This window comes from Miscanthus floridulus, chromosome 8 (genome assembly GCF_019320115.1).
Source record: "Miscanthus floridulus cultivar M001 chromosome 8, ASM1932011v1, whole genome shotgun sequence".
Classification (NCBI taxonomy): domain Eukaryota; kingdom Viridiplantae; phylum Streptophyta; class Magnoliopsida; order Poales; family Poaceae; genus Miscanthus; species Miscanthus floridulus.
Genome location: NC_089587.1, coordinates 222,797,973 through 222,823,841, shown reverse-complemented (window position 1 = coordinate 222,823,841; position 25,869 = coordinate 222,797,973). Strand labels below are relative to the sequence as shown.

Below are 25,869 nucleotides of genomic sequence, written 5' to 3'. Positions count from 1 at the left end.
GACCTCTCACACTATTCCCTGCCCCATTTCTGTCAGTCCAAATAGATGCCAAATCGCCGTTGCCTCTCCAGCACGCAAATGGTCGGCGCCGGTGCTCGCACGGTTCCCTGAGCATTGGGCCGTACGGGACTGCGCCGGGTGCGTGACATGCACGGTCTGTTTCTCTGCACTAACAACGGACCAGTTCACACAATTGCGCAAGTACCAGTCTGATCGTGCAAAGTGCACACCACACCAAACGTTCTCGAGGACAGATCCTGATATGTTTCACAAGAGCATCTCCAACAAATTACTTATCTAGTTTCTAATACTAAAAAAATGCAATATACTCCAACAAACTACTCATCCTATCACTAATGCCTAAAAGTTTTTTAAGTAACTATTAAAAATCCACTCCCTCCAGGCTACACTACTTCTAATAAGAGATCACCTATATGGCTATATATAGAGAATTTTACGTGGTAAGGGATATGTAATCTATTGGAGATGCTCTCAGGCTTTCCCTATACATGTCACAAAAAGGCACAAAATTTGTGTCGTGCTAAATTTGCAAGGATTCCTTCAGTTCACAGCCATCAAAGCATCAGCCCTTCTTGGTCATGACTCGTGACCAGCCAGAAAAAGAAAAAACTGAACGGCTGTGCTCATCTTGACGATGTATCAGGTGTGTTCTAGTTCTATTCCTAATACAATTCTTACAATGGAAAAGAAATGCAAAAAAAAAACAATAAAAGAATGGAAGCTGTCTGTCAAAACCAGATTCCGTGCAGCGCTACATCATCCCAGTTCCAGTGTATGCATTGCCCGCATGGAGCTGCACCCCTGCACCGTAAGGGTGGGCGCCGGCGTGCATAGATGGGTTGGCGAAAGGATTGGAAGAAGCTTGTTGCTGCTGCTGTGCCATCATCATCATCATCTGCTGCTGCTGCTGCTGTTGCTGTTGCTGCTGGAGCATGAAGGCATGTTGCTGCTGCTCCATGGCAGCCATCTGAACGCTGCGGGCTGCGGCCATGGGAATGGAGGCATAGAACGGGTCGTACATCGGCTGCTGCATCACTGGACCTGATGCTGGATTGGCCTCCCAAGGGTTGTAGCTTGCATTCTGCTGTGCTCTTAGGTGTGCCTCATTGTATAGACTGTCAAGTGTAAGCAGGTCCAGTCCACCGGCCTGTAGCAAGTTGAGTTAGTATGATTGCAGAGAGACCAAATGAAGTAAAAACTATATATGAATTATTCTCAACTTATGTACCAATTTGCTTGATGTAACAGCATTCCCATTTGAACTGGGTGCAGTGACTAGGGCCAGCTCCCAGCTAGTGGCGACACTTTCAGTACTGGTAGGAGCAGGTGCTTTGGGCGCATTATCTGCCACAAAAAAAGTCCATGAATACATTTCAAGACGTTTCTTCAAACTTTGAATAACAATCAAAGTGTAGGATATATAATTATATACCCTGTGGAACAATGGCCAAGGCCGCTGCATTCTTTTGATCTATTTCAGATGTGTCAGGGGTTGATTCATTGATTCCCTGCCAACAAAAAACGAAAGTATTAGGACGCAGTACCGGGAACATGATAAGGATCAGCGCCTTGTTAGTGCAGTATCATTGAAAATTACCAGTAAATCTGTTGGTTCAGCTGCAGGTGGGACTTGTTGAACTGGCTCAGGCTCAGGCTCAGGTTCTTGAGCTGGAGTTGGGGGAGGAGGCAGCGTTGATGGTTCTTCAACTTCTGATTTTTTGTTGTACTCTATGGCCAGTACAGCCTAAAAACATAGAAATGGAAATAAAGAGGCCATAAAAATGCCGCCTTAAAATAACTTCAATAGAGTTATCAGAAGAAGCTTTTATGGAAGTAACAGAAAACTAAGATTCCAGGAAGATATTGTACTGAAACAAAATATCACAAAACTTATAGTGCTTACAAACCTGATTTCTCTGAACTGTTGAAGCAAGCGGAGCATTGCTCACATATTCCTCCATAGTTGCCAAGAATGATGCAGGAGGCTGTATGTATTGGTACCAATAGGTTATCAGTAAACTACTCAAACAGAAAATGACAATACAGTGCACACTGGTGATCATAGGATTGCAAGCCAAACCTGTTCGATTTTTAGGAATCTCTCACCCCGCCCAATATGTATACTTTTACACACTTCATAAAATTCTGAAAGTTGTTCTGCCTGTACAAAAGTAAATAAGAATTTTTAGCCATTAAATGTGTCATTTCTGATGTTCTAATGAAAAGGTTAATGAATTAACCAACAGAAGAAAATAAATCATGATTTACCTGCTCAATTGCTCTTTTATACATGTCAAGTGCCCTTATTGCGTCATCTCTCCGCATCTCAAAGAACTACAGTTTGCAGAATATGTAAGTTGCCTCAAGAAAATAAACACAAATGAACATTTTTCCTGATTTTGAACAGCAAGCTGGTATTACACACCTTGTCAACAAGATTGAGTATCCCATCATTGATGGCTGTTTGGATCTGAACACTCTCTAGAGCAACCTACCATTAATAACACATAAAACAAGTTAAAGGAATGCTAAGGTCATTAGTATGCTACTAACAAATGATCTGAAATCCTCACCATTGAAAGTGCATGCTGAATTATGATGTTATAAGATGATGCCCCTTGTGGCTGAAAAAAGAGAAAAGAATAGATCAGCAAGGTACCTGTTAAATGTCAAGGACAACTCTGAAACACAACTGATGTGTTTGATTAAATCACCTGGCAACCAAGTAGTCGAAAAAGAAGTTGCTGTAAAGCTGGCAACTGATCGAGCAATCCACTTGTATCAAGATCCTGAATTTTCTATGGAAACAAGAGTTTTCATAAATAAAATTACAAGAAGCCCCTTGCAATTCTATGCTGTAATCGTTTTATTCAGTACTTCACTAGGGCAGCACTCAAGAATGCAACATAAAAAAGCTTAGGCAATCTAAAGCCTTGATCTACTGATAGAAAAAAATGATAAATCAAGCATATATAATACAACCTAAACCATGACTAAGTTTGGATAGCAAATGTTATAAACTAAAGCAAATTGAATTAGATTGCCTACCAATGGATCCTTTTCAACATCATAGTTCAGTACACGGAAAGATTCAAGTTTCTCCTCCAAATATAAAGCATAATTGCGCACCCAAGCAGAGTAATCCCAGGCTGCATAACAACAAATAATCACAATAAGTCCTTACTAGTTTGAATACTAGTTGCAGCATCTGGCTGAAGTTAGCAAAGTACCTTCTGCACTGGAATCGTCCTTAAAGTAGGACAGATAGAGCATATGGGAGCTAGATCTTCCATAACTGATAAGCTCTTCACGGAAAGCAGTATCAACTTCCCGAAGAGCACGGTGTATTACAATTAATGTCTTCAGAGCAACCTGTCAGATAAAATGCAAATACAAACGTTTAGTACCAATACCATGTCGCTCCTACTTTTATGCATTACCCTGAAAAATCTTAGCATCAGGAAAGCCAAGTTAAAAAAAATCATTCCCATGATAATCAAAGGCTAACAGTTTTTTCCTCAAATGAAGGTTAAGCAGTGTGGATGGAGAAAAAAGAAACCCTCATGTTTTTCAAGAACTACTACTACAAAATAAATCCATAGTTAAAAGGAACAATTTCGTTATCTGGGCCAGATCTCGACAGGAAAAAAAACCAAGGCGTCATGGAGAACTAGTTTGCACAGCGGCAATGCATGGCAGTTAAATGGCACAAAATGAGATATTCTCTGAACAAAAGGAAGTTAAATATTGCGGTCCAAATGGAAATAACAATGGAGAACTATGTTCCATTAGATTATCTTGTTACCTGTATAGGTAAATTACATCTACTGGATTTGAAGTGGGGCCTAACAATCAACAGGATTATTCAGGAAAAGTGGACCTACCGCCCAGTTGTGTGTCTTTGAAAGACGTCTACCAAGGGCGCGGATGCAGTAGGCTACATCCGCCCGAGGCCTTCCAGGTGAAAGATGGTAAAAGATTTCTGCAGACCAGGAATGTGTGAGCAGAGGCATGGTGAGAATTCACTAAGCCAGAAGACTACGAATGACCATCTCACCTCTTATGTATTTCTCCTTTGTTGGATTCTCGACATGGTTTGTGGCCTTCACAATAGCAATGTCCAACTCCTGTCACAAGGACAGAGTAGCATGGAAAGAACAGTTCAACACATGACTAAATGCAACAACGAGAGGTCCTGGAAACGAGCTTTGATGTTTGGGATGGCGATCATCACTCATCAGTACCTTATAATCGCTGTTTACTTTTGCTATGCTAACTGTTGTGGTGTCCTTGAGAGCACCCATGTATTTCCTAATGCCCGTGCCACCTCCCGCCATTCTCCCTGACCTGCTAGGCTGCTGGCAGCTGGGCTGATTCAGATGCAAAACAAGAACCAAGAGTGAATACATACGAATCCGCCTCACCAAAAAAGAAACGCCACAATCCAAAAAGAAAAAAGAAACGAATCAGTGGCAATCTTTATATACGGGTAAGACCTCTGTTTGGTGGCGTCATCACTCATCACCATCTTGCATTTTTCATTTTAAAGTTATAAAAAAAAGATAATCAATGAACGGAAATTGCTTGCGCTGCTTTAGAAAAGCAGAAAACAAAAATGATTACATCTAACACCGAGAGGAAAAGGAAAAGCAGAAATTTCATGGCGACCGAGTTAGGGAAAGCGCCAATTCAGCTGGCAAAACCAAAGCTAGCCTCACCAAAAACCAGAGCTTTCCGAGACGATCGATCTCAGCCTGTTCGTTTGGCTGTGGCTCGTCGTAAACGATCGTAAATTTTTAACTGGAACAGGTTTTTCTCTCAGACAAACCAGCCGGTACTAATTCTTCACGAACCAGCAACCACAAGAGAAGATAGGCAACGTCCGACGCCACTCCTTGAATATAACGGCGAAGCAGCGTTTGAAAATGGAAATCTGACGAGAAGGAACGGGCTGCGATTGACCTCTGATCTGAATAAATAAGCTTGAACACGAGAGAGAGAGAAAAGGAGACACCGAGATATCGGCACCAACGTACACTTATGAAACGGTCTCCAACAAAAAAAAAAAATCCTAAAAACACGGCAGGGAACACAGTTCGAATCCTGATCAGTTGGTGGATTACCAACCGACGAAACAAACGGCGTTTGGAGTTGGTGCGAGCTGTGCAACTTGCTTCAGGTGAGCACCGGTAGTTTTCTGAATTTGACGAAACGCGTAAACCCGCACAAATACCAGTAGCACGCAAAGAATGCGACTTGTCAGATACGGGGGAAAACTGAATGGTCACATCTGCCAGCCCCACAACCTCCAGCAACGAAGCGCAAGTTGGCCAGTGGGAAACGGAAGGAAGAACACGCCCAACTTTGGCCCAGAACGAGAATGGGCCAGATTATTCGGTTGCCACCATCGCCGGAGAGAAAAGAAAAGCCATGAAGAACAGCACAGAACAGAAGACCAGAGGAATCGGGAACGCGCACGACCAACTGAAAGCGAAAGAAGAGGAAAAATCGAATCTTTCAGCGGGCGATCGCTGTGAAATCCCCCTCCTTCCCCTTCTGAAAGGATCGGATGAAATGAAACCGAGCCGCCATGGCGAAGCCGCCAAGAGGAGATGAACGAACCTGGCAAAGAGAAAGGCCCCGACTTGACTTGACCCAAGCAAGGAGATCGCCGGCGTAACGTAACTGCAGTGCAGGGGAATCCGGTAGCCGGAAGCAGGGCAGACGTCTACCGGCAGGACGCAGTGGCGGCGTTCTCTTCTCTCTCCCTAGTCCCTACTGGCGTGGAGCCGTGGAGGGAGTCTGGACGGGACGGAAGGGGGACGAATGAAAGGAAGGAGGAGGCGGGCGGCGTGTGAAACGGAACGGGGACGGGGCTGGCGGAGGGAAGGCGAAGCAGGAGCAGCTGGACCTGGACTGGAACGGGGTCTGCCGCGTGGTCCGTGACATTAGCACACGTGTTCCCGTGCGTCGGCGCCCCGCCTCTCTGACCAACGGACTCACCTTCACTTTGACCTTTTTTTTTAGCCCGGCGGCGTAGGAGGAAGGCTTCCCATTGCTTTTCTCGGATCGATGTGTCTCCTTTCCTTCCTTGTGCTCCTATCGATCCCGAGTTCTTGAGCTCAGATCCAGTGAGTAGCTAGGCTACCCCGATCCCGATTCCCAATTTACAACAAACAAAAAGGCGTTTCAGGTGGCTAGTTTGGTCGGTTACCCTAGCTTTATGGCTGATTAATAAAGTTGACCATTAGCCTGCGATTCCACGCTCTTTTATTTGCAGCTGCAAGCATGGCATATTGCCATATTGGCACGCTCCCTTTTCCTGTAGACCATTTTATATTAGGGCATTTATTTGCAAGTTTACATATTATAGATTGTTTATTGATCATTAGTAGTACTTCCCGTGATTATGCAAATATAAGCTTATTTTGTTTTTTAAGGTTAATTTGTTTCTATCCGATGGCTATCTATATCTAGATTTTACCTAAGTGTTTTTCTTAAAAATACTAAAATCTACAATTGTGGCTAAATATATTATCAAGAGCAAGACATACATTAAATGGATAATTTTAAAATATTTATTTATAAACGGGATAAGTTAGAATAAAGCTAAACTGACTGATACTTTTTTTTTTTTGAGATTACACATACTGGTACGTTTGTTACTATACATTAGAACTTGGAGGTGCTCCCAGCCGGTCCATTCAACGCAAGTACGCAACGCAGCCGCGTGATGAAGCACGCAGCCAGGTGCAGCTGCAGGGTCCCATCCAAACCTGCATGCCAAAGTTTGGTGGCGTCAAAGTCAAACTCATGGTAGTCATAAAAAAAATCAAACTCATGGCAAGAAGATTATTATATTCTGCGCGCAAAAATAAGTATATATATATTACGGACGGAAAATACTATCAATGCAGTACCAGCCGCTTCTCATCGGTTACGTTCCCTTCTTCGAGTCTCCCTTCTCCTTATTGTTATCTATGAGATCACATATTAACCATATACTCCATCCATAAATTGAAATTAACTAACTAACTAAAGGCTGATGATCTCATTACGACCAACTCGCAACAGATGATTGCCCAAAAAATAGGCACCGAGAAAATAGCCGGGAGATGCGTGTGTTGAATTCCAAAACAGAAAATCAGAGGGGTCGAGTGACGTCACGAAGATTCATGTGGCGAAATGCTACGTGTACTACGCTGGTATCCAACAGTCAACTGTCTAGAAGAGCTAGGCTGAATGTACTACGTAGCAATTAATTTCCGGGAGAGGAGCGGGCCACTCCCAGGCCCCAGCCATGAGGGAGCGAGCGACGCACGGGATGGAGAGGAGCTGACGCACATGAGAGGAGCGGGAGCGGGAGCGGCATCATTTATTTTTTTAGATGGGCCATGAGGGGGAGCAGGCCCAGGGACGCGCGTCCGGACGAACGTCCTCACCATATCATTATCTCAAAAGAAAACCTAAAAAATACTTTGATCAAACCCATATAACCGCTATGGCTCTATAAGCATGACACGCACTCTGTCATTATAAGCGTCTTTCGAGAATACCGCATGCAGATCTTAAGGTATGAAGCAATCCCCTGCCCTTTCCATTGTGTCTTTGCACTGACAAAACGCATAACGCTTGCATGGTCATCATGAGTTCCCATCGCGTGTGCCGTCGACTCCCTTCCTAGCCGGCGGCGGCGCCCTTACCCACCCCAATGGCTCCTTCCCCCACACCGGCGGCTCCTTCCTCCACCCCGGTGTCCTCCTCCCTCCACCCCGGCGGCTCCTTCACCCACCCCGGCGTCCTCCTCCCCTCCCCTGGCGGCGCCCCTCCCCCCACACCGGCGTCCTCCCCCACCGGGAGCCCCCAATGCCCACAGATCCGGTGGCCATGGCGCTCCCCACGCCATGCTCTCTCTCCCCCATTGCAATTGTATGTTTCAATTGTTTCATACGTTTCAGAGGTATGTTGCATTTGTTTTATATGGATGTTGTAAAAGTAGATCGGAGGATGTTGCACGTGTTGCAATTGTTTCAGAGGCATGTTGCAAGAGTATGTTTCAAGTGTTTCAAATATTTCAGCGGTATGTTTTATCTGTGTTTTCCGGACGCATGTTGCAATTGTGTTTATCTAGATGTTGCATATGTTCTACACGTATTTTGCATGTGTTTTATTCGGATGTTGCGTATGGTTGCAATGTTTTTCAAGTGTGTTTCAGGTGTTTTTCAAGTGTTCCATAAGCATGTTTCAAGTGTTTCAACTGCCTTCAGACGTATGTTGTAAGTATCGTATTTGGATGTTTCAAAAATACCTCGGGCGTTACATCTCTCATCCCCACCTTCTGCTGCATCGTCTCTCCTAGAGCCGGCAGGGCATCCACACGACGTCGGGCCGGGTCCTTCCGAATCGAAGGCGCCGCGTGCCCTTCCCCTCTTGTCGCTCGGGCAGCGTGGGCCCGGCGAGGACTTGCAGAGAGGAGCGCGTCTAAGATGGTAGCGCGGTGGCAGGATTGGGGTGTGGAGGAGATAGGGCACGGATGGGGACGCACGTATGCTGGCGCGGTTTCCGGACGTGTCCTGGCGCCGGAGCGTCCGGACGCTAGGCATACCGTTTCTTTTGTTAGTTCAGGTTATGTCGGTTATGGATTGAAAATTATGGTCCAAACCCATCCGATGTATTGGACGGGTCAGATCATTGCGTGCTCCATGATCAGGTCTACGGCTGAGCTTGCCCTCTTCTTCCTCGCGATGGGTAGCATTGTGCGTTTGCAACGAAGTCTAATGATCAGCGTGTTTGCTAATCATACCTGGAAACTTGAGAAGTTGAATTCAGCGCACGCACTGCACTAGCGTGGTGAAGCAGCCGGTCGAATCTACTCCTACGTCCTACCAAAGTTTGATGGCGTCATATCAGTGCAAAGTCCAGTCCTGATATGATGCCAAAAGAAGTTTCTGTTATTCTGTGGACAATTGCATCGCGAAAAATAATCATGGTGTTCTTCAGGAGCTTGAGCAACAGTCTTCGATCCCTTACTCCATTCCCCTCCTCCTCGTCCTCATAAAAAAACTAATAAACCAGGAAATTAAAGATCTAGCTTAACTGGTTCCATACTTCCATGGATGTCCACAAACAAACAAATAGGAGTACTCTACTCTATATAAGGATGATCGAATCCGTGTGTCAACACTCAACACACACGTAAAAAGATAGTAAAAAAAAGTCAAGAAATGTGCACTGAATTCGTAAAAGAAAAAGGGCATTATCATGAATCGAGTGCCGGCAGCGGTGGGACGGGGGGCTCTAGCCCCCCACCCCCCCCCCGATCCTGGGCGCGTGGAGCCCTCTAAGTCCTTCTTTGAAATTTTATGCATATATATATTAGGTAGGAGAGTGTTCAGCCATTTCTAAATTTTTTTCTGGCTTCGTCCCTGAGTACCGGAGATACTCCCACTAGTTGTACTGCATGCCCGACTACGTACGTTGCCTGCAGCACTGAATTTGCGATCCAAAGTCAACTGTCTAGAATAACCTTCCTGGCCGAATTGAACATTTCAAAAACTCGTTATGATATGATCCTGCAAGTGTGCCTAACAATTATGACGCGGTGTGCTGCTTGTCTCGTTTTGTGAGCAAGATGTAGCTACTTTTTCTTTCTACGTACTTTCTTTTACCTCCGCATCAGCAACTATATAACGTAAGCTAGACACGCATGTGAGGACGCCCTAAGCAATTTAAAAAATATGAATGCATATCTTTCCATTTAAGAACTCGCAAGTAGGGGGTCAATTGTACAAGTGAAAAAAAATAGTACATTAACCCCCAAATGCTGCTTTTTTTTTCAAACTGCGAATCTGATTTATTATCAGTAAAATGAGATCCCCATGCCTACATATTTGCGTAATTTTACTAGAAGACATAAATTGCTTACATCAATATAGAAAAATGACATTATAAAAGCAGTTAAGATGCTTAAGTTATATTCCAGAGTCGTCTACGGTCTACCCGAGAAAACATTTACTTCTTCCACTCTGTTAGATTCATAAGCATTTTTGTTACAACAAGATTCCTTTTACAACAAAATATCATCAGAACTTATATAAGTGATGTCTTGGTTTGATGGGCTAATGAAAGGAATATAAAGATGCGACCAGATTATAATTTGAGTGCTCAGTTTTGAATCTATGGAATTTTAAGTTTCAAAATTGCTGCAGGACCATCCATTACAAAAAGAAGGGAAAGGGGCAAGATGGATGTACAACGCGAAGGCAATGTACATTGTCAAAATAATACTGCAGTAACAGCCAGTTATCACCGCGAAAAGAATTATCAAACAAGAGAACAAAAGTTGACCCTGTCATACCAGTCAAACCCATTGAAGTAAATTAGTCAGTGACGAATTATCACTCAGATACACCTGTATAATCATGTTTCGCATATTAAGTGAACTCAAAATTTGCTTACAAAATAATGCCAGGGGCGAGGGCTTTTTCCCGGCATCTGATTTTTCTTATCTTGCCTACAAAATTGCTACATGGTGCTTGTGTACAACCTAAAACACATGGTGTTGCGCTCTGAAAAACCAATAAACATGTGAGCAACACGTGAACGAGAATTTTCTGCTATCACTATCAAGATGAGAGGGGTAAAGAATTGGCACATGATGCCAAACTTGAATCATGATCTCTTCACAACTGCCACTGCAAAGTGAGGGTGGTGTGTAAACTCAAACGAGACCCTTAGAGATGGTTCGCCAGCTCCAACTTGGTTGATAATATTTAAGGCTATCCTGTTGTGCTCAGCCACCTGCTCTATCCGACGGACCTCAGCAAGTTTTTCTGGTTCACTTGCAAAACTGCCCCTTAGTGAGGGGACTATCTTCTGAATTTCCTTGAAGAAGTTGTATTTCACCAAATCCTGTGACAAAAAGAGATATCGAGGCTTTGTCAAACTAAGCAGGTGAGAGAACAGATAAAAGGGATTTCAGTAGCGAACACTCACCGATATGCCTGCCCGGGAAGATGATTCCTTAAAACTGTAGAAGGAAATGTGCTCAGGGACTCGAGCTTTCAGAAGAAGATCAAAATGCTGCATGAATCTCTGCGAACGAGTGATTGATATTATGTCAAACTCGTTCAAGCCATATTTAAAAGGATGTTAGAAGTCACAACAATAAATCCAATCACACCTCTTGTTCAGTGTTAAAGATACTTGGTAATTGGAATGACCTACTTTCGTTTCTGAGAACAGCTAGCATCTGCATTAGCAATAAGAGAGTGATTGTTCAGTTCCATAGACAATAGTTGTACAAATGTATGCTTTGCACCGGAATGATTTCCAAATGACCATATTTTTCCATACGTACCATTGAGAGTCCCTCTGATAGCAAGAGATAGCATTGAAGCAATAAACAAGAGGATGAAAATGTTATATCCCGAGCTGAATCCTTCGAATGATCCTTCTTCTTTTTCCCCTTTCTTCGTGCTGAACATTTGACAATACATGTTAAGTTACACAAAAGTTTACTAAAAGGAAGCCATCACGTATTAGTGAAAATGGCATGGCATCCATTTAAATGGTGGAAGAGACAAAATCAAATGTTTAACTGTAAATAGACAACCAAACAGCCGCTACATCATGTTTTTTCATGTGATGTAATTTCAGGGGAAGAGGCTCCTCTGACATAAAAGTCAGAGAGATCAGATCTCAGCTACTGCCCTCTGACATCTGTCAGAGGAGCTTTCTTCGGTTTCAGGTACTGTTCTGCTTTATTTGCCATTCGGCTCTAATTTGACTCAAATCAATCGTGCAGCATATGACACCACCATTTTAAACAGCTATACTCTGCTTTATTTTAACACGTGAGCATTTGACATAGAACTGGACTGCATATTTTGTAAACTGTATGTTCTCCATTTTGTAATTCTTATTCATATTTTCCCTTAAGTTTTCCTCTTTCTATAACTCCTTATCACTTTACAACCAAATTTCAAAACACAGTTAACATAAAAGCAATAAAACATCTGATAGATATTAGTAAGCAAGTCACCTTGAATGCTACATGGCCATCCTATTTTAGTGTCTATTACAAGTCTAATATGAGAGCAGTTTTTTTTTACTTTAATTTAAACTATACTTTTGACCTTAGAATGCTAACAGGTCTTATTTTCGATTTTGTATTTGAATTTGAATTGTATTTTAATAAGTAAAAGAAGTCAGTTAATTCATTAAGGCTATGTTTATACCGTGTATCAATGGTCAATTATGAGTAGAAGGTTCCATCGGAACAATTATTATTTATTTCAAGCTATTTCGGCTCTTTCTTAATCTTCAAAAAGAAATTAATTCCGTAATGGTAAGACGAAAAAATAAAATTCACATGTGACATCAAAACTTACAGGTTTCGCTACTAGCAAGAACTCGTAACTGCATCTTTTCTATTAGCTTTGTGAGCACCACATACATGTACCAGTACACCATACAATATTCGCCTGGAGAATATAGGTCAAGTTTGAAACCCAATGTGAGAAACCGAAAAGCAACCCAGTATGCATGCTCCTGAGTCCAAATAAGAAGTTGCTTTGATACTCTCATGCACATATTCTGCACACCAACCAAAGCACGTTGAACAATGACAAATATATGAAAGTGATATTTATCTCAGAAAGCACATTAAATCAGAGATACCTCATTCTGCAAGACATTTCTAGTTTCACCAAACTCTCTTTTCAGTGCAAGCTCCAACTGCCACATGTATAAGCACAAAACATTAAAAGTGCAAAAGCAACATCATACACATGGGGAAGAAGCACTCAAATACTCAAACTATCGCAGTCAAGGAATAGTCACAAACTATTTGAGTATTGCAACTACCCCTAGAAGTAGCTAAAAATATACAGAAGAGATATCATAGCAGGTTTGCAACATCCTAATATGCCTTTATAGCAATTATTAAAACATCAATTAAAAATTTTCAGCTCCTGATAAGTAAGTTTTAAAAAAAAACGGGTCAATGAGAAAACATCAAAACTTGCTACTTTGGGTCCACGAGAAATCTAGAATACATTATTCGTGTTCTTGAATATCAGCTACAAAACCCCTTTTTTCACCTTGCCGTTCTTGGGTCTAGCATGGTACCTTTTTCATCGTTCCAAAAATTTAATATGTCATTGGCAGTGCAATGGACTACTATTTATTCCTACTAACTACTAAGAAAGTGTTATTTAGACAACTGAGTTTTCTCAGCTTGGTTATGAAACAACCAAATTTGTTTACTGTGACTGATGTGATTCTTTTGCCAACACGAAAGCATAACTTACGTCTACTAATGTAAGCTGAGGAAAGAAGAAATAAGCAAAACAGCATTGATTTCACACACCTGTATGGAAATAGTACTCCAATCCTGTAAACTCTTCCCAAGCTTGCGCCGTTGCCATGCAGTGTTTGTACAAAGAATTTTTATTAAGTTGACAACCAACTGCAATGTCATCATATTAATTAATCAGTGATAATTCCAGACAAATGAAGATGCAAAGTAACCATCAACAGAGGAGAAGAATGATCCTGGTGTCTGACCTGACCTAGCTGCACAACAAACTCATTCATCTGAAATTCCTTATCTCCAATAATGTCCGGTAGTGATAAAGCCCTTGAAATGACATCAGAAAACAAGTGTTCCCCATAAAGTTTGCCATCTTGGACCAACAAAGTCTGCATCAGGGCCATTTTTGGATCATTGTTAATGCAAGAAAGAAGCAGCGAATGAGATGTAGTAAAAGAATTCAAAGACTGCACGTTGTACAGGATGAAACAAATCATGTTTCTAAAAGATAAATGAATTGATAGTCACAATCACAATATCAGATACCATACTACATTTTCAACCAAATATACAAAAGATAAAATCTTCCCTCCCTTTATCAATCCAAGACTTTCATAACATAAGACATCACTAATGTTTGGTTATAGCATAAGACTTTTATCAGTGAGATATTAAAACAGTAAAAGAAGCAAACAATTACCTAACATTAAATTGCAAGTTAGTCATACACTACACCAACTGCTGTAGCGCAGATGGCCCACGAAGAATATAAGTATGACCCACCTGAAGAAATGCTCTAGGAACCAAATCTGGCACTGTTTTTTGGAACTGTACAATAAAGTGAAGCACATTCTCAAGCACAGGATCGAGCGACGAAGCGCAGATGACATCAAGATCATGCAGAAGCCTCTCAAAGTACCTGATTGCCTGAAACATAATTATTACAGCATTACATGGGAAGCTGCAAAAGTGTGTCCATCTTTCAGATGCGATTCAACAAAACATAGAACCTTCAAGCATAATTAAGGTAGGAACTTGGAGCATAATTAATGCCTAATTCGTACTTACATCGCTCCAGCTAAGTACTTTTACCGCACGTGGTGGTGTGGGACTCAAAAGTCTGCTGTTTAAGGTAACATCAAAGCCAACAGGTTGACAACCAGATGCAGTGGTGCAGTTTCCATCACCTTGCTGTAACGTAGTGCTGGACTGGGACTTGAGAAACTCCCGAGACTTAAGCATCAAATTAAGCTCTGTCAAGCATGAAGCAACATGCTTCCGGGCCAACTCCAATCCTCTTCCATGAGGTTTCCTCATGCACATAACAACATGGTAGAAATGCTACAAAACCACCAAAAAAAAGGTGATGGAGGCATTGAAAAATAAAAGGAAAAAAACTTCTATACAACTTCATCAGAAATGATCCCTACAACTGAAAGGCCGATGTCAAACTAGTTGACCTTTAGACTTTAGTTATACAATATTGTACTGTATAGTCTTTAGTTGCAACAGTTCCGCTTGGTGCAAACATACATTTTTTTTTTCATAACGAGCGAGCCTGAATTTCATTGCTTTCGCAACGAAATTACAAACAGCCACCAGGATGGGTTTATAACACCTACTTAGTTTAGAACGGAAAGGATGGACACAGCAGCACCAAGGCTCTGTGAACTATCCAACAAAATGCATCAACATTAGAATCGCCTTACAACCATGGTGGTACAAACATACATAAATGTGTAAGGCAATTGCAAGCGTAATAGTTTGTCCTTTTCCTTCATTTCATCACTGGATAAGGAGAGAAACCAAGGAAAGGCCAACAGTTTCCATGTTATTTCTCAAAAAAAAAAAACTATCATGGAAGCTTACTTGCTTACTGTGAAATCAATATATACATAATAACAGAAGATGAACATAGATAAACAAACTGCTTTCAGAAACGCATTTGTTAATTCACAACAATCAGAAAATTCAGTCAACCATTTTTTAACAGAATTGAACAGGAAATAAGGGTTAAGACCTTACGAAAACGTAATCTGCATAACAGAGCTCTGCAATAATCCTCTTCCAGATCAGGATTATCCTGCAGGGATTCAAGACCTGCAGCAATAAAATATTCCTAGTCAATATCACGACATCAACAATCTTCTTATATTGATTAAAAAAGGAATATATTGGTTTTTCATTAATTTATATTTATATAGTCTACATAAGACAAAATCAAAGTATATTAAGCTTGTCAAAGTAATAATCCAATTAATTACCTTCTCATTCTCAATGTAGGCTTCTGCATCTTTTTTTTTTCCTTCTTTAGTATTTTTATGTCAAACCATTCTAAAGACTGAGCTAGAAGTACTTAAAAGTGAAGGACCTAGTTTAGTGTTCAGCAACTTTGCATACATGCACTTGAATAATTTGATGCAAATTAATCAGCAGTTAGCGCAATTTCAAGATTGAACTAAAGATAGTTGAGCTAAAACAAGGCACATATGGTTTGTCCTATCTTCAGTAATTGACAACAATTCTTTTCTTCTTCTTTTTGCATCAGGGAAACTTAATATACAACAATTATTCAAAATGGAGCAGTTTCAACAATACTAATGATACTCATGACATTAATAAACTGAGAAAACAAGAATAAGATTATATAGCACATACACTTAATACTGATACCTTCTAGTGTTTTTTTCTTGGACAATGCCTGGGCTTTACATGCACGTAATTGACGAGATATTGTCTCTTCAACTGAGTTTAGAATTGACAGGCACTTTTCATCACCTTCATCTCTCAAAGGCAGCCCAAAAGACATAGTAAAGAGATCCTCTTCCTACAGATACATGAAAAAGGATTTGTCTCACAAGTGGAATCATGGAGTTACGACTACACAAAAGATGGTGGTATCTCACATATCAGGTTAAACACTAATAAAAACTGATGCTCATATTGACATATGAATTATGTACAGCAGATCTCACACATTACAGCACCGCACCCTAAAGCACTAAATATAGCTTCCCTCCATAATCACTTCTGCAACTAAAAAAAGTAAGAAATGTAGGAGACATTCAGAGACTAATGAAATCCACTCCAGTACTCCACATGCAAGCTATCAGTTACCAGTTGTCTAACAAGGTTATGGACAACATATACTAAAAAGTAAAAACTAAATAAATTGCACAAATCTAGAAACAAAAATGTTAATTTGTGCTACTCATTTGCAGGGAGAGGCTAGTCTTATCTTACAAAATAACTCGTCAAGGTGATTGTCTTCAGATCCAATCAAGTTCAGCAACATGACAGATTGGAGCAATTTTCAAGAAAGAGTTTAGTGGAGATAGTCAAATAAGGAGGCTATAAAAGAACGAACTTTGTCAAGATAGTTAATATGCATAAATTATTTCTAGTACCATCAAATTCCATATTCTTGACATGCCGTAGATTATTGATAGAAGTAACCAGGGAAAAATGGAGATAGATAGCAACCAAGGTCCAACCCAGTACCTCATGAGTTCGGGCAGTAGAAACAACAGAAATGACAGCATTACAAGTAGCACGCAAAATCCTGCAAAAGCTATTTAGTACAGCATGCGATGAAGTTCTCTCCATTCTCATAAGGTAGATACATGTAAATACAGTCTGAGCTAGAGTGTGCCCCTTGTGCCATGTTGCCTGGTAAATAAAGCATTAAAATATGTGGTTTAGTCAAATTGAAAAGGTTGCACATATTACATGCAAGAGAGGACTTAAGTACCTCACATGAGAAAAGATGATCCATGACATCAATAGAGCGTTGAACATCAAGTGTCCTGTCCAAGCTAAGTGGGATTGGTGCAACACCATCTTCTATGGCCTCTTCAATGGAGTTGTATCGACTTCTCTCAATTCCAGAATCCATTTTTGGATCCATTATCTATCAGGACGGAGTACATACTGAGAACTAAAATCAAGCAATAGATTGAAACAATAAAAACACAACAGACCAGTATGATATTTGGCTTGGTCATTATGACATTATCATTATGAACTAAAATGTCCTTTGAAGCATTCACTAATATTTTGAAAGGTTCCTTAAACATGTCTGTCCTTTTGATCCATACCGCATTTTGAATTGCCTACCTACATGCATGCTTTGGATTTTGAATTAGTGAGTGAGTTCGCTCGCAGAGTATGTAATTAATGTTCTCTGTCTCATAATTTTCAATGAAACTGAGATCAGTGAGAAGAATCACTCCAAACAAAAAAAACTGACCAAGCCAATCTAATTTTTTTTTTAAAAATTGCCTATCACATCAATGAGTGAATTGTCAAGAGATAGCTTTTCACAAGGATGCATGCATCCAGATCCTCAAGTGCCCAAAAAAGTTGAGTGATAGTCCATAAAAGCAACTCAGGTGACCTAGAAAATACTATGGCTACAAGGAAAAGATCAACCAATTGCTAAATCATAATAATAACTAAATGCACAAAATAGTTCAGTAGAAACAAGAGCATCATGAGCCTCGACACCCACAATGCACAATAGAGAGAAAAAAGGAGATGAAGCACAATCAAATAGCAGGGGATGTGGTGCGGGCTTACTTCCAATGCAGACATTGCAGCAAATAGACTAAAGTTTTCTCCATGTACAAGTTCCCCATCCTGGAGATCTACAAGCATGAACAGTCAGTAGGAGACAAAACAAATAAAAGATAAGTTAGCTAGTAGATCTGAGCACAGGCTCAACTCTCAGCTGTCTGTTTCTATCAGTATGGACAGAGTCCGAGATGCATCTAAATCCAACATCAAAATTTCCCATAGCGGACTTTGGCAACAAAGCAGCCCTAGAAAACGACAAACCATCCCCACTTGAGATTGAACTAACTAATTAGTTTTGAAAAAAGAAGACCATGCACTTCTACCAAATTGTAAAATATTTTTAAAAATGCACAGATATATTTTCATGTGTAGCATTTTAACTTGATTACTTTCTCGAAATATGTTGTTCATAGCGCCAATAATTTGTACATCAATGTTTGAATATAATTCAGTAATGCACATGTATATTTTACTATTTTAGATTTATAGAAAAGTCACTTCCCAAACAAACTTCACGAAAGCACCATGAGGCAAAGGATACATAATGGAAGGTCAGAAAATTTGAGCTCAATTTAACTTGGTGGAAAGGTGAGTCCCTCAGACTGCTCATAGCTTTCAGAGCCATGGTTCCTCTCCATCCCCAGAAACTCAGCCCCTGGTTCATTCCCAACCAGGGGCGTAGCCAGGGGGGTTTGCACAGGAGCCTTGCCACCCACAAACTTGGACACTATCCCTAAGTGATCGCATCTTATACTTCGCTTAGCTACAAAACTAATCCTCAAATAGTGCCTCCAGGGCAGTGTGCGTGTTTTTTTTCTCTATGGTTTAAAACTGACTGGGTACATCCCATATGCTGCTGACACCAAAATCTCCTCAGGCAACCAAGCATCTCGCATTGCTCGGTGCAAACCAAAACGAGAAACCATCCTCACCAGTATCCACATACACAGAGATCTACACGCACGATCCACCGCACAACAGAGCCTGCATGCAAGGCCTCCAAACAACAGAGACTAGCACGTTTCACATCAGCAAACAGCAAGGGGAAGGCTCTGCCTCGAGTTTTACCACGGCACGCGGCGGCGAGGAGCGGCGAGGCGTCAACCCAGACGCCCTGGTCGCTGGACGAGGGTACGGAGGGGGGCGGCGGCGCGGCGGCCGCAGAGGACGAGGATCTCGCCTCCATGGAAGAGAAGCGGGCGGCAGCGGAGATCTGGAGCCGCGTCCGAGGAGGGATAGGTCGCGTCCCTTTCGCGCTCCTTGGCCACGGCGACGTCGGCGGCGGAGGGGTTCGGGGGTGAGAGGTTTTTACTGGTTGCGTGGTATCCTCCGAACTTCTGGAATTCGGAGGGGATGGTATGCTTCTGGACGAATTTCGAGGGTTTGGATGAATTCTGAAACGAATTTGGAGGGTTCGGATGAATTCTGAAAAAAATTGTTTTAAAAAAATATTGTTCCAAATAAAAAAAAAGCAGCTCAAGCTGGGTTTAAGGGCACGCGAACGGTGCCGAAGCCGAGACACCGGCCGAGGACCGCAGGTCAGGTCGGATCGGTCATGGGAGCCTCTGATATCGCGGTTTTCAAATCAAAATTAGTAGAATTTCTATCAAAACCATATGCAATTTTCTGAAATCAGTGACAATGTTATGTGGCTGCTAGGATGGAGAGGAGAGAGCCGAGGGGAGCGACGGCGGCCGCCGCGCTACAGTACCCGAGGCGCTACAGTACCGCGGGTACTGTTCACAGCGGCAACGGCTAGGGTTGCAAGGGCGCTGGGGAAGGCCGGCCGCGGGGCTTCGCCCACAGCCGGTAAGAGAGAAGGGATTTCCTTCTAATCTCTTGCTTGATTATAAATTGATACATCTCCTCTCATTATATAGAGATGTCTGACTTGGCCCCTAAGCAAGCGACTAATTAACCCTAATAGGCTAAGGCCCAATAGACGCTTGACTCCTCTAATAGATAATGTGAGTACTGTAGTATCAAATTACAGACTAACAAACAGTTGTATTTTTTTGCGCTCTAGCAAGATTGACATATGTTCATGCATTTTTTTCCAAGAATTATGGCCAAGTTACGTCAAAGACAAAAGAAATTCTGGCAAAGCTACCAACCGGCGATGACGTAACAGTATAGTGCTACGTAAATGCTACATCTCACTCAAGTATTATGGCAAATCTACAGATTGATGATGACACAATGGTATCGTGCTATAGAAAATCTACGTTTCACTGAGGTGTTCGAACACTCGATTCTTCTCTCTTCTCTTCACCTCATCTTCTTCTCCATCTCTGACGGAAACCGGTGATAATATGAGTACTACAATGTCAAATTACAAACTGACCAACAATTGTATTTATTCGTGCTCTAGCAAGATTGGCATATGGCTCATGTGTTTTTGTACAAGAATTATGGCCAATTTACGTAAGCACAAACAAGAACTCTGGCAAAGCGACAAACTGCTGATGACGTAATGGTATAGTGTTACACAAAAGCTACATCTCACTCGAATGTTGGAACACTTGAATCTTCTCTCTTCTCTTCCTCTCCCTCTCCCTCTTCTTCTTCTCCATTCTCTTCTCTTCCTCTTCCTCTTCCTCTTCCTCTTTCTCCCTTCTTCTCCATCTCCGGCATCTCCTGAGGGCTTAGAAGAAATTTTTGGGAGGTAGGCAGGTCAAGTAGTGGGGATGGAAGAGACGGCAGCAAGGTGGAGGCAGCGGTGACGCCACCGTCGAAGGAGCGAGCGGCTGAGGAGGTGGGCGGGCTGTGGGAATGGAAGAGACGGCGACTAGGTGGAGGCGGTGGTGACACCACCGCCAATGGAGCGAGCGGCTGAGGAGGTGACTGGGCGATGGGGATGAAAGAGACGGCAACGAGGTGGAGGCGACGATGACGCCACTGCCAATGGAGCGAGCTGTTGAGGAGGTGGCCAGGCCAGGTTGGGATAGGGGCAACAATGGACATGACAGCGGCATGGGAGGGGAAGAAGATCGTCGTGGGCATGGTAGAGTCTCGTCTGGCGCCCACGACGGCAGAGCTCCGGCAAGACCCTACCACGCCGCGGCTGCGCGTTAGGAGGAGGCTGCAGCTCCTAGCAAGACAAGGAAAGACCTCGGCATCTAGACTCCAGAGAAATGGTTATTACAAACAGCTTAAAAAATACAGCATTGCAAGATTTGATCGAGCCATCTCGGGCCTGAGCGTTTCTCTTCTTGCCCTTGCTCTTCTTATAATTAGATTTGGCCAAAAGAAGGGCAGATTTGTTCACCACCTCTACCGCCTTCACCTTTCTCTTCTTGCCCTTGCCCTTGCTCTTCTTATAGATTTGGCCTTGGTGGTTGCTTTGCTCTTGTAGTCAGGAGCTTTGTACTCGGGCGCATCGCGAAGCCCCAGCTTTGACAGAACAAGACAGTACGAGTCCCAATCGGTTCTGCGCAAGTATTTCAGGTATTTCTTCCTCCTTTGGACCATCTCCTGAAGCCCCTTTCTAGAAGGTTTATCCTGCATCACAACACGTCGCACGAATTACTTCTTTGAATCAAGATTAAACAGTTCCAAAAGCATTACTACCAGATGTTGCAGTGAAACAGCACAATAAATCATAAGGAGGACCTAGGATTTTGCATACCTTCTTGTGTAGAACAGCTGATAGATGCTTGATTTTCAGAGTCAGTTGGGCAACTGGAAACGAAATATGGACATATCAGTAACACGCATGATTCACATACAAAAGGCAATAAAGCCACATGGGCATACAAATATACAATGCTCGACATCTTTAAACATACATCAGAGCTGCTATGAGACCTCATGTAGAAAAATAAATAAAAGAGATACAAGTTATCATGCTTAGGTGATGCTTTTTCCTCGGTGAACAAGGACTGAGAAGGGATTGACAAAGCAGAAAGGTGTTTACTGTTTAGTTCATATATAGCTACAGGTTTGTTTCAGATATAAGAATCAAATAAACAACCAATAAAGGCAAACAAACACAGAAACGTTACAAATAAACTTCGTAGCATAAATAATAAACGCACAGTTTCTGTATGTATTATGCAACCTCAAAAGGAAAAAAGTGTATGAAAACAATGAAAAAGTATATCTATCTAGTTAAGAATGAATACTGTGTTCAGTATTTCTTATTTCCGCACAAATGTCACTACATCTTTCACAAGTAGGACACCTGCTTGAACTCGTCACTCGTGTTACTTTGAAGGACAGGTTTAAGTGTTTACTTCGAACTAAAAAAAAGACCAGAATAAAGTGAGTTTACTTTGAACTCGTGCAGAACCACAGTCATTCTCGGACATCTTGAACTCGTCCCTCACCCTTTGGAGCTCCAATTTCATCTTATCTTCGGATGACATATGATCTGGATGGAAGTACTGAAGATAACAACTTTGATCAGCCGTAGTAGATCACATCCTATCCTAAGACTGTAAATAAGCCAAGGAATTACTTTGATAAGCAGCAAAAAAATAAAGGGCCAATCTCACCTTCTCTAACAACTCCTGCGGAGGCCGACCCATGTAGTCCAGCTGACCGCCAAGGTTCAGCAGTGTATTCATGTTTACCTGCCGAGCCGGTTTTTCTTGTTTCTGCAGGTTCTCAATGCCACTCCGGAGTTCCAAAAATTGCGGCCTGGCGAACCGGTTCTCCTGCTTCTCCAACTCTGCCAGCTTGGCGATACGCCCCTGCAGCTCCGTGAGCGAGAACCACTCCTTACCGTCTTTGCCCGCACCCGCCGGCCGCAGCTCCCCTAGCCTCTTCCCAAGCTCTTCGTAGCTGTAGTGCCTCTTAAGCGCAATGGCAGAGCCATTCTCTTCCTGCCCCGCACCTACAGCCTTCGAGTTCCTCTCTAGCTCCGGGCGGAAGATGCTGCTCGGCAAATGGGTCATAAAAGGCTTCGACGAACGGAGGCCCTTGAGGCTCCCTCGGGTGGCATCGAGGCCGAGCACCCCCTGCCCGGCGTTGGGGCCCTGGGCGACGCTGTCCTTCTTGAACAGGTCCGTGAAGAAGGGGATGGCTCCGGGAGCGGAGGGTGACGGGGCGGCTCCGGGAGAGGAGGTGGAAGGCACGCCGCCGGTTGAGCGGAAGTTCTGGAGCATCCGGCGGATGTCTTCAGGGGCCCGTTGCGAAGAAGGAGCGCCGCGCGCGGGGTTGGGGCGGGGCAGGTTCGGTCGGGATCCGGCGCGGGGAGGGCGACGTCGGAGACGAGAGGAGGCGATCTCTGATGTCCTGGAAGAGCGAGGACGCCGGGTTCCGCAGCGCGCCGGGGTTTGGGGGCGAAGAGGAGGACGGGGAATGGGCGGCGTCGGGGTCGTTCGCGGGAGTCGGGGGCGGAGGGAACGGCGGGTTAGAGGAGGAGGAGAAGGCACGGGTGGCGGGGAGAACGGTTCTCCTCCTCGCGGTGATGCGGTGGAGCGCCATGGCGGCGGGCGGGTGGAGGTGGGGGCTTGCTTCTTCTCCCTCCCGCAGCCCCGCTACAGGGTTTTGGTGAAGACGACGAGAGTGCCGACGAGCGGAGTGCGCGAGCGATGTGCCGCGGCCTGTCTGCGGAAGTGGGGTCCCTGTGGCAGACGGGCTGCAGGCACTGCTGGGCCGCTACGTCGTCGGCAGGAAACTGGGCCGCTACGTCGTCGGCAGGAAACTGGGCTGAAGCCTGAAGCCTGAGCCTGCAGGCCTCGTGGCCCATCCCTTGAGAGCCTGTTTGGGTGATCGTTTGACCGGCGGATGGCGGATCGTGACCCATGCACCAAAGCTGCCTGCGTTTGTCAAAGCATGAAGGGCTTCCTCCACGTCCTACGAGCGCTGCGGGACGCCGCGCGGAGGGTGGAGGCCGGGGAAGTACAAGGGCCGGCGCTGCAGGCGCTTCTCGCGCTCGAGGCCGGCGCCGACGACCTCCTCGCCGGCGACCCCGATCTCGTCGCCCTGCGCCGCCTCCTCTACCGGCTCAGAGCGCTCTCGTGCTCCCTCGACCTGTGCAGCGCCGGGGCGGCTGGCTCCGGCTCCCTGTCCCTGCGCGCGCGGTGCCGCCGGTGCGGCGCGTGGAAGGCTGTCGCGCGCGTGGCCGGCGCCGTCGCCGGCGAGATCCAGGCGTGGGTCGACCGCGAGGCCATCGCGCGCCTCGTGGCCGCACTTCGCGGCGGCAGGGCGGACGCCGCGCGCTCGCTCCTCGCGGAGCTCGAGGAGCGGCTGCTGTCCTTGGGCGGGCGGTTCGACCCGCGGCTCCAGCGCGCGCTGCTCCGCCACGGCGTGTTCCCGGCGGTGGAGGCCGGGCTCGGGGACCCCGCCGTGGGCGACGGCTGCGCGGCCGCGGTGCTGGCGCTGGTGCGCTTCAACAAGGACGTGTTCGTGGGGCCCGTCCTCATGGGCCCCGCCGTCGGCGCGCTGGTGGCGTCAGCGTCCGCGTCCGCGGCGCCGCTGCGCGCGCTCAACGACCTGGTGGACGCCATCTGGAGCCCGCTGGTTGACGAGCTCCACGCGCGGGGCGAGCTCTCTCGGCTCGTCGCGCTGCTGTGCGCGCCTGACCCCCGCGCTCGGCTTTGCGCTCCGCGTCGGCTACTACGGCCGGAAGGAGGTGTTGGACGCTCTCCTCGCCGAGGGTCTCGTGAAGCGCCTCCTCTGCCTGCAGCGCTCCGACCTCGGCGGCTTGCTCGCGGACACGGACACGGACGAGGACGAGGATGGCTGCCCAAAGGCGAAGCCCGACGACGCCAAAGCCGACGGCTCCCTCCTCCTGGCCTGCCTCCCCACGGTGTGGCGGCGTCACGACGGCGCCGCGGACACGGACATGGAGGAGCGGCCGTTTGTGAGCGCAGTGGCGCGGTTCGCGGTGCAGGTGGAGGTGGGCGTGGGGCTGAGCCCGCGGGAGAAGCGCGAGACGAAGCTGGAGATCCTGCGGCGGGTGCGGGAGGCGGCCGTGTCGCCGGCGGAGGAGGCCACCGTGCTCGCCGAGGTGCTCTGGGGCGCCACGCCGTAGCCCGTAGCGGTGGGCGGTGGCGGCGCTAGCTCCTTGCTTCACCGATGACCGTTGACCCGCGGACCCACGTGCCGCGTACGCTGTTTGCCGTACTCGTTGTTTTTTTTTTTTGGTAGCATATAGTTCTTCTATCTATTGTTAATCTTTCTGTGAATATTGTTAGATATCCCGGTGTAGATAGGACTTGGTAGGGGAGACGACTCCAATCCATGTACGCACGTATATATGGATGATGTACAAGAGAGTCAAGATGTAACCATTTTTTATAGCCTGTGAAAAGAAGTGGTAGGAAATGGTTCATTATGCAATGACAGTAATAGATTCTATTCTTTGAGATACAAGGAGCGGTTAAAGTTGGTGCCAAGTATTTATACCTGACTATATTTTTTCAGCCAACAAATAGTCACAACAAATCAGCCAACAGTGTTTTCAGCCATGCAGCCAAGCGAACAGGGCATATAACAACGCAATTTTATTTCAACATTCTCTTCCTATAATTTAACTAACAAGCAAACGTTGATGTCTCGTCGGTACCGTGAGCAAAAAAACCAGACGTTTGATTTTGATGGAGTAGAATGGTCGCGAGGAGTTGGAACAAGACGTGTGGCTAACCCGGCAGAGTCCAATTTCCATACGCCGACGTTGCTGCATTTGGCGCGTAGATGTGTCAGTTTCTAGAGCGTACCGGGGCCATGAGGTTCGTTTCTAGGCTTCGCCAAATGTCCATCGGAGCGTCGGAGCCTAGCACCGTTGCTGCAAGTCCATATACTACATGGCAATGGCATGGCATCAATCGCTTTCGCCCGCGCGTCTTGATCCAGATCCACATCTAGACGGAGAACCAGGCAGGCAGGGAGCCAGCCAACCAAGTGGAGAGCGGCAGCTGCTCCACTGATGCGCAGCACAGTGGCGGCAACGCATCGGCTGCCGGTTTGTGCTGGAAAGAGACAAGGCAATTGCGACGGGGTGGATCGGC

The 25,869-nt window shown here is 44.9% G+C and overlaps 2 protein-coding genes and 1 pseudogene across 6 annotated transcripts; all 3 read right to left on the bottom strand.

Moving 5' to 3' along the window:
• Positions 1-78: 78 nt before the first annotated feature.
• LOC136478285 (putative clathrin assembly protein At5g35200) lies at positions 79-6,156 on the bottom strand. Of its 3 annotated transcripts, none has more exons than XM_066476658.1 (16): positions 6,025-6,156; positions 4,266-4,391; positions 4,079-4,148; positions 3,906-4,003; positions 3,252-3,393; positions 3,070-3,170; positions 2,736-2,819; positions 2,595-2,645; positions 2,447-2,512; positions 2,290-2,355; positions 2,102-2,182; positions 1,929-2,006; positions 1,619-1,765; positions 1,454-1,529; positions 1,250-1,365; positions 79-1,168 (listed from the first exon to the last, which is right to left on the bottom strand). In XM_066476658.1, the coding sequence occupies exons 2-16, from the start codon at positions 4,356-4,358 to the stop codon at positions 773-775; spliced, it is 1,665 nt and encodes a 554-aa protein (XP_066332755.1). In that variant the 5' UTR covers positions 4,359-4,391; positions 6,025-6,156; the 3' UTR covers positions 79-772. The 3 variants fall into 3 exon arrangements, with proteins under 3 accessions (XP_066332755.1, XP_066332754.1, XP_066332756.1); XM_066476657.1 differs by lacking the exon at positions 6,025-6,156 and adding an exon at positions 5,644-5,984; XM_066476659.1 differs by lacking the exon at positions 6,025-6,156 and adding an exon at positions 5,644-5,984 and having other exon boundaries at positions 4,266-4,386.
• A 4,212-nt stretch (positions 6,157-10,368) lies between these two features.
• On the bottom strand, positions 10,369-19,262 carry LOC136478284 (uncharacterized). 3 transcript variants are annotated; one of them, XM_066476654.1, is made up of 16 exons: positions 18,980-19,262; positions 17,915-17,982; positions 17,088-17,246; positions 16,838-17,005; positions 15,995-16,163; positions 15,357-15,436; positions 14,405-14,677; positions 14,120-14,263; positions 13,591-13,725; positions 13,394-13,492; positions 12,703-12,759; positions 12,414-12,618; positions 11,381-11,499; positions 11,204-11,272; positions 11,017-11,115; positions 10,369-10,932 (listed from the first exon to the last, which is right to left on the bottom strand). In XM_066476654.1, exons 1-16 carry the CDS (start codon positions 19,095-19,097, stop codon positions 10,693-10,695), a joined length of 2,202 nt encoding a protein of 733 aa, XP_066332751.1. In that variant the 5' UTR covers positions 19,098-19,262; the 3' UTR covers positions 10,369-10,692. The 3 variants fall into 3 exon arrangements, with proteins under 3 accessions (XP_066332751.1, XP_066332752.1, XP_066332753.1); XM_066476655.1 differs by having other exon boundaries at positions 16,010-16,163; XM_066476656.1 differs by lacking the exons at positions 17,088-17,246; positions 17,915-17,982; positions 18,980-19,262 and adding an exon at positions 16,580-16,603 and having other exon boundaries at positions 16,744-16,971.
• A 783-nt stretch (positions 19,263-20,045) lies between these two features.
• LOC136475113 (uncharacterized) lies at positions 20,046-23,369 on the bottom strand (annotated as a pseudogene).
• Between the last annotated feature and the right edge of the window lie 2,500 nt (positions 23,370-25,869).

Bases quoted from the DNA above. Each gene is read 5' to 3' on its own strand.
- LOC136478284 (XM_066476654.1), bottom strand. From the start codon at position 19,097: ATGGAGGCGAGATCCTCGTCCTCTGCGGCCGCCGCGCCGCCGCCCCCC. The intron at 17,983-18,979 runs GTAAAACTCGAG...TCATGCTTGTAG, and splicing joins CCTCGCCGCCGCGTGCCGTG to ATCTCCAGGATGGGGAACTT. The intron at 11,500-12,413 runs GTAAGTTTTGAT...TCAAATGTTCAG, and splicing joins TCTTGCTAGTAGCGAAACCT to CACGAAGAAAGGGGAAAAAG.
- LOC136478285 (XM_066476658.1), bottom strand. From the start codon at position 4,358: ATGGCGGGAGGTGGCACGGGCATTAGGAAATACATGGGTGCTCTCAAG. The intron at 1,766-1,928 runs GTTTGTAAGCAC...CTATGTTTTTAG, and splicing joins CAACAGTTCAGAGAAATCAG to GCTGTACTGGCCATAGAGTA. The intron at 1,366-1,453 runs GTATATAATTAT...TTTTTGTGGCAG, and splicing joins CTTGGCCATTGTTCCACAGG to ATAATGCGCCCAAAGCACCT.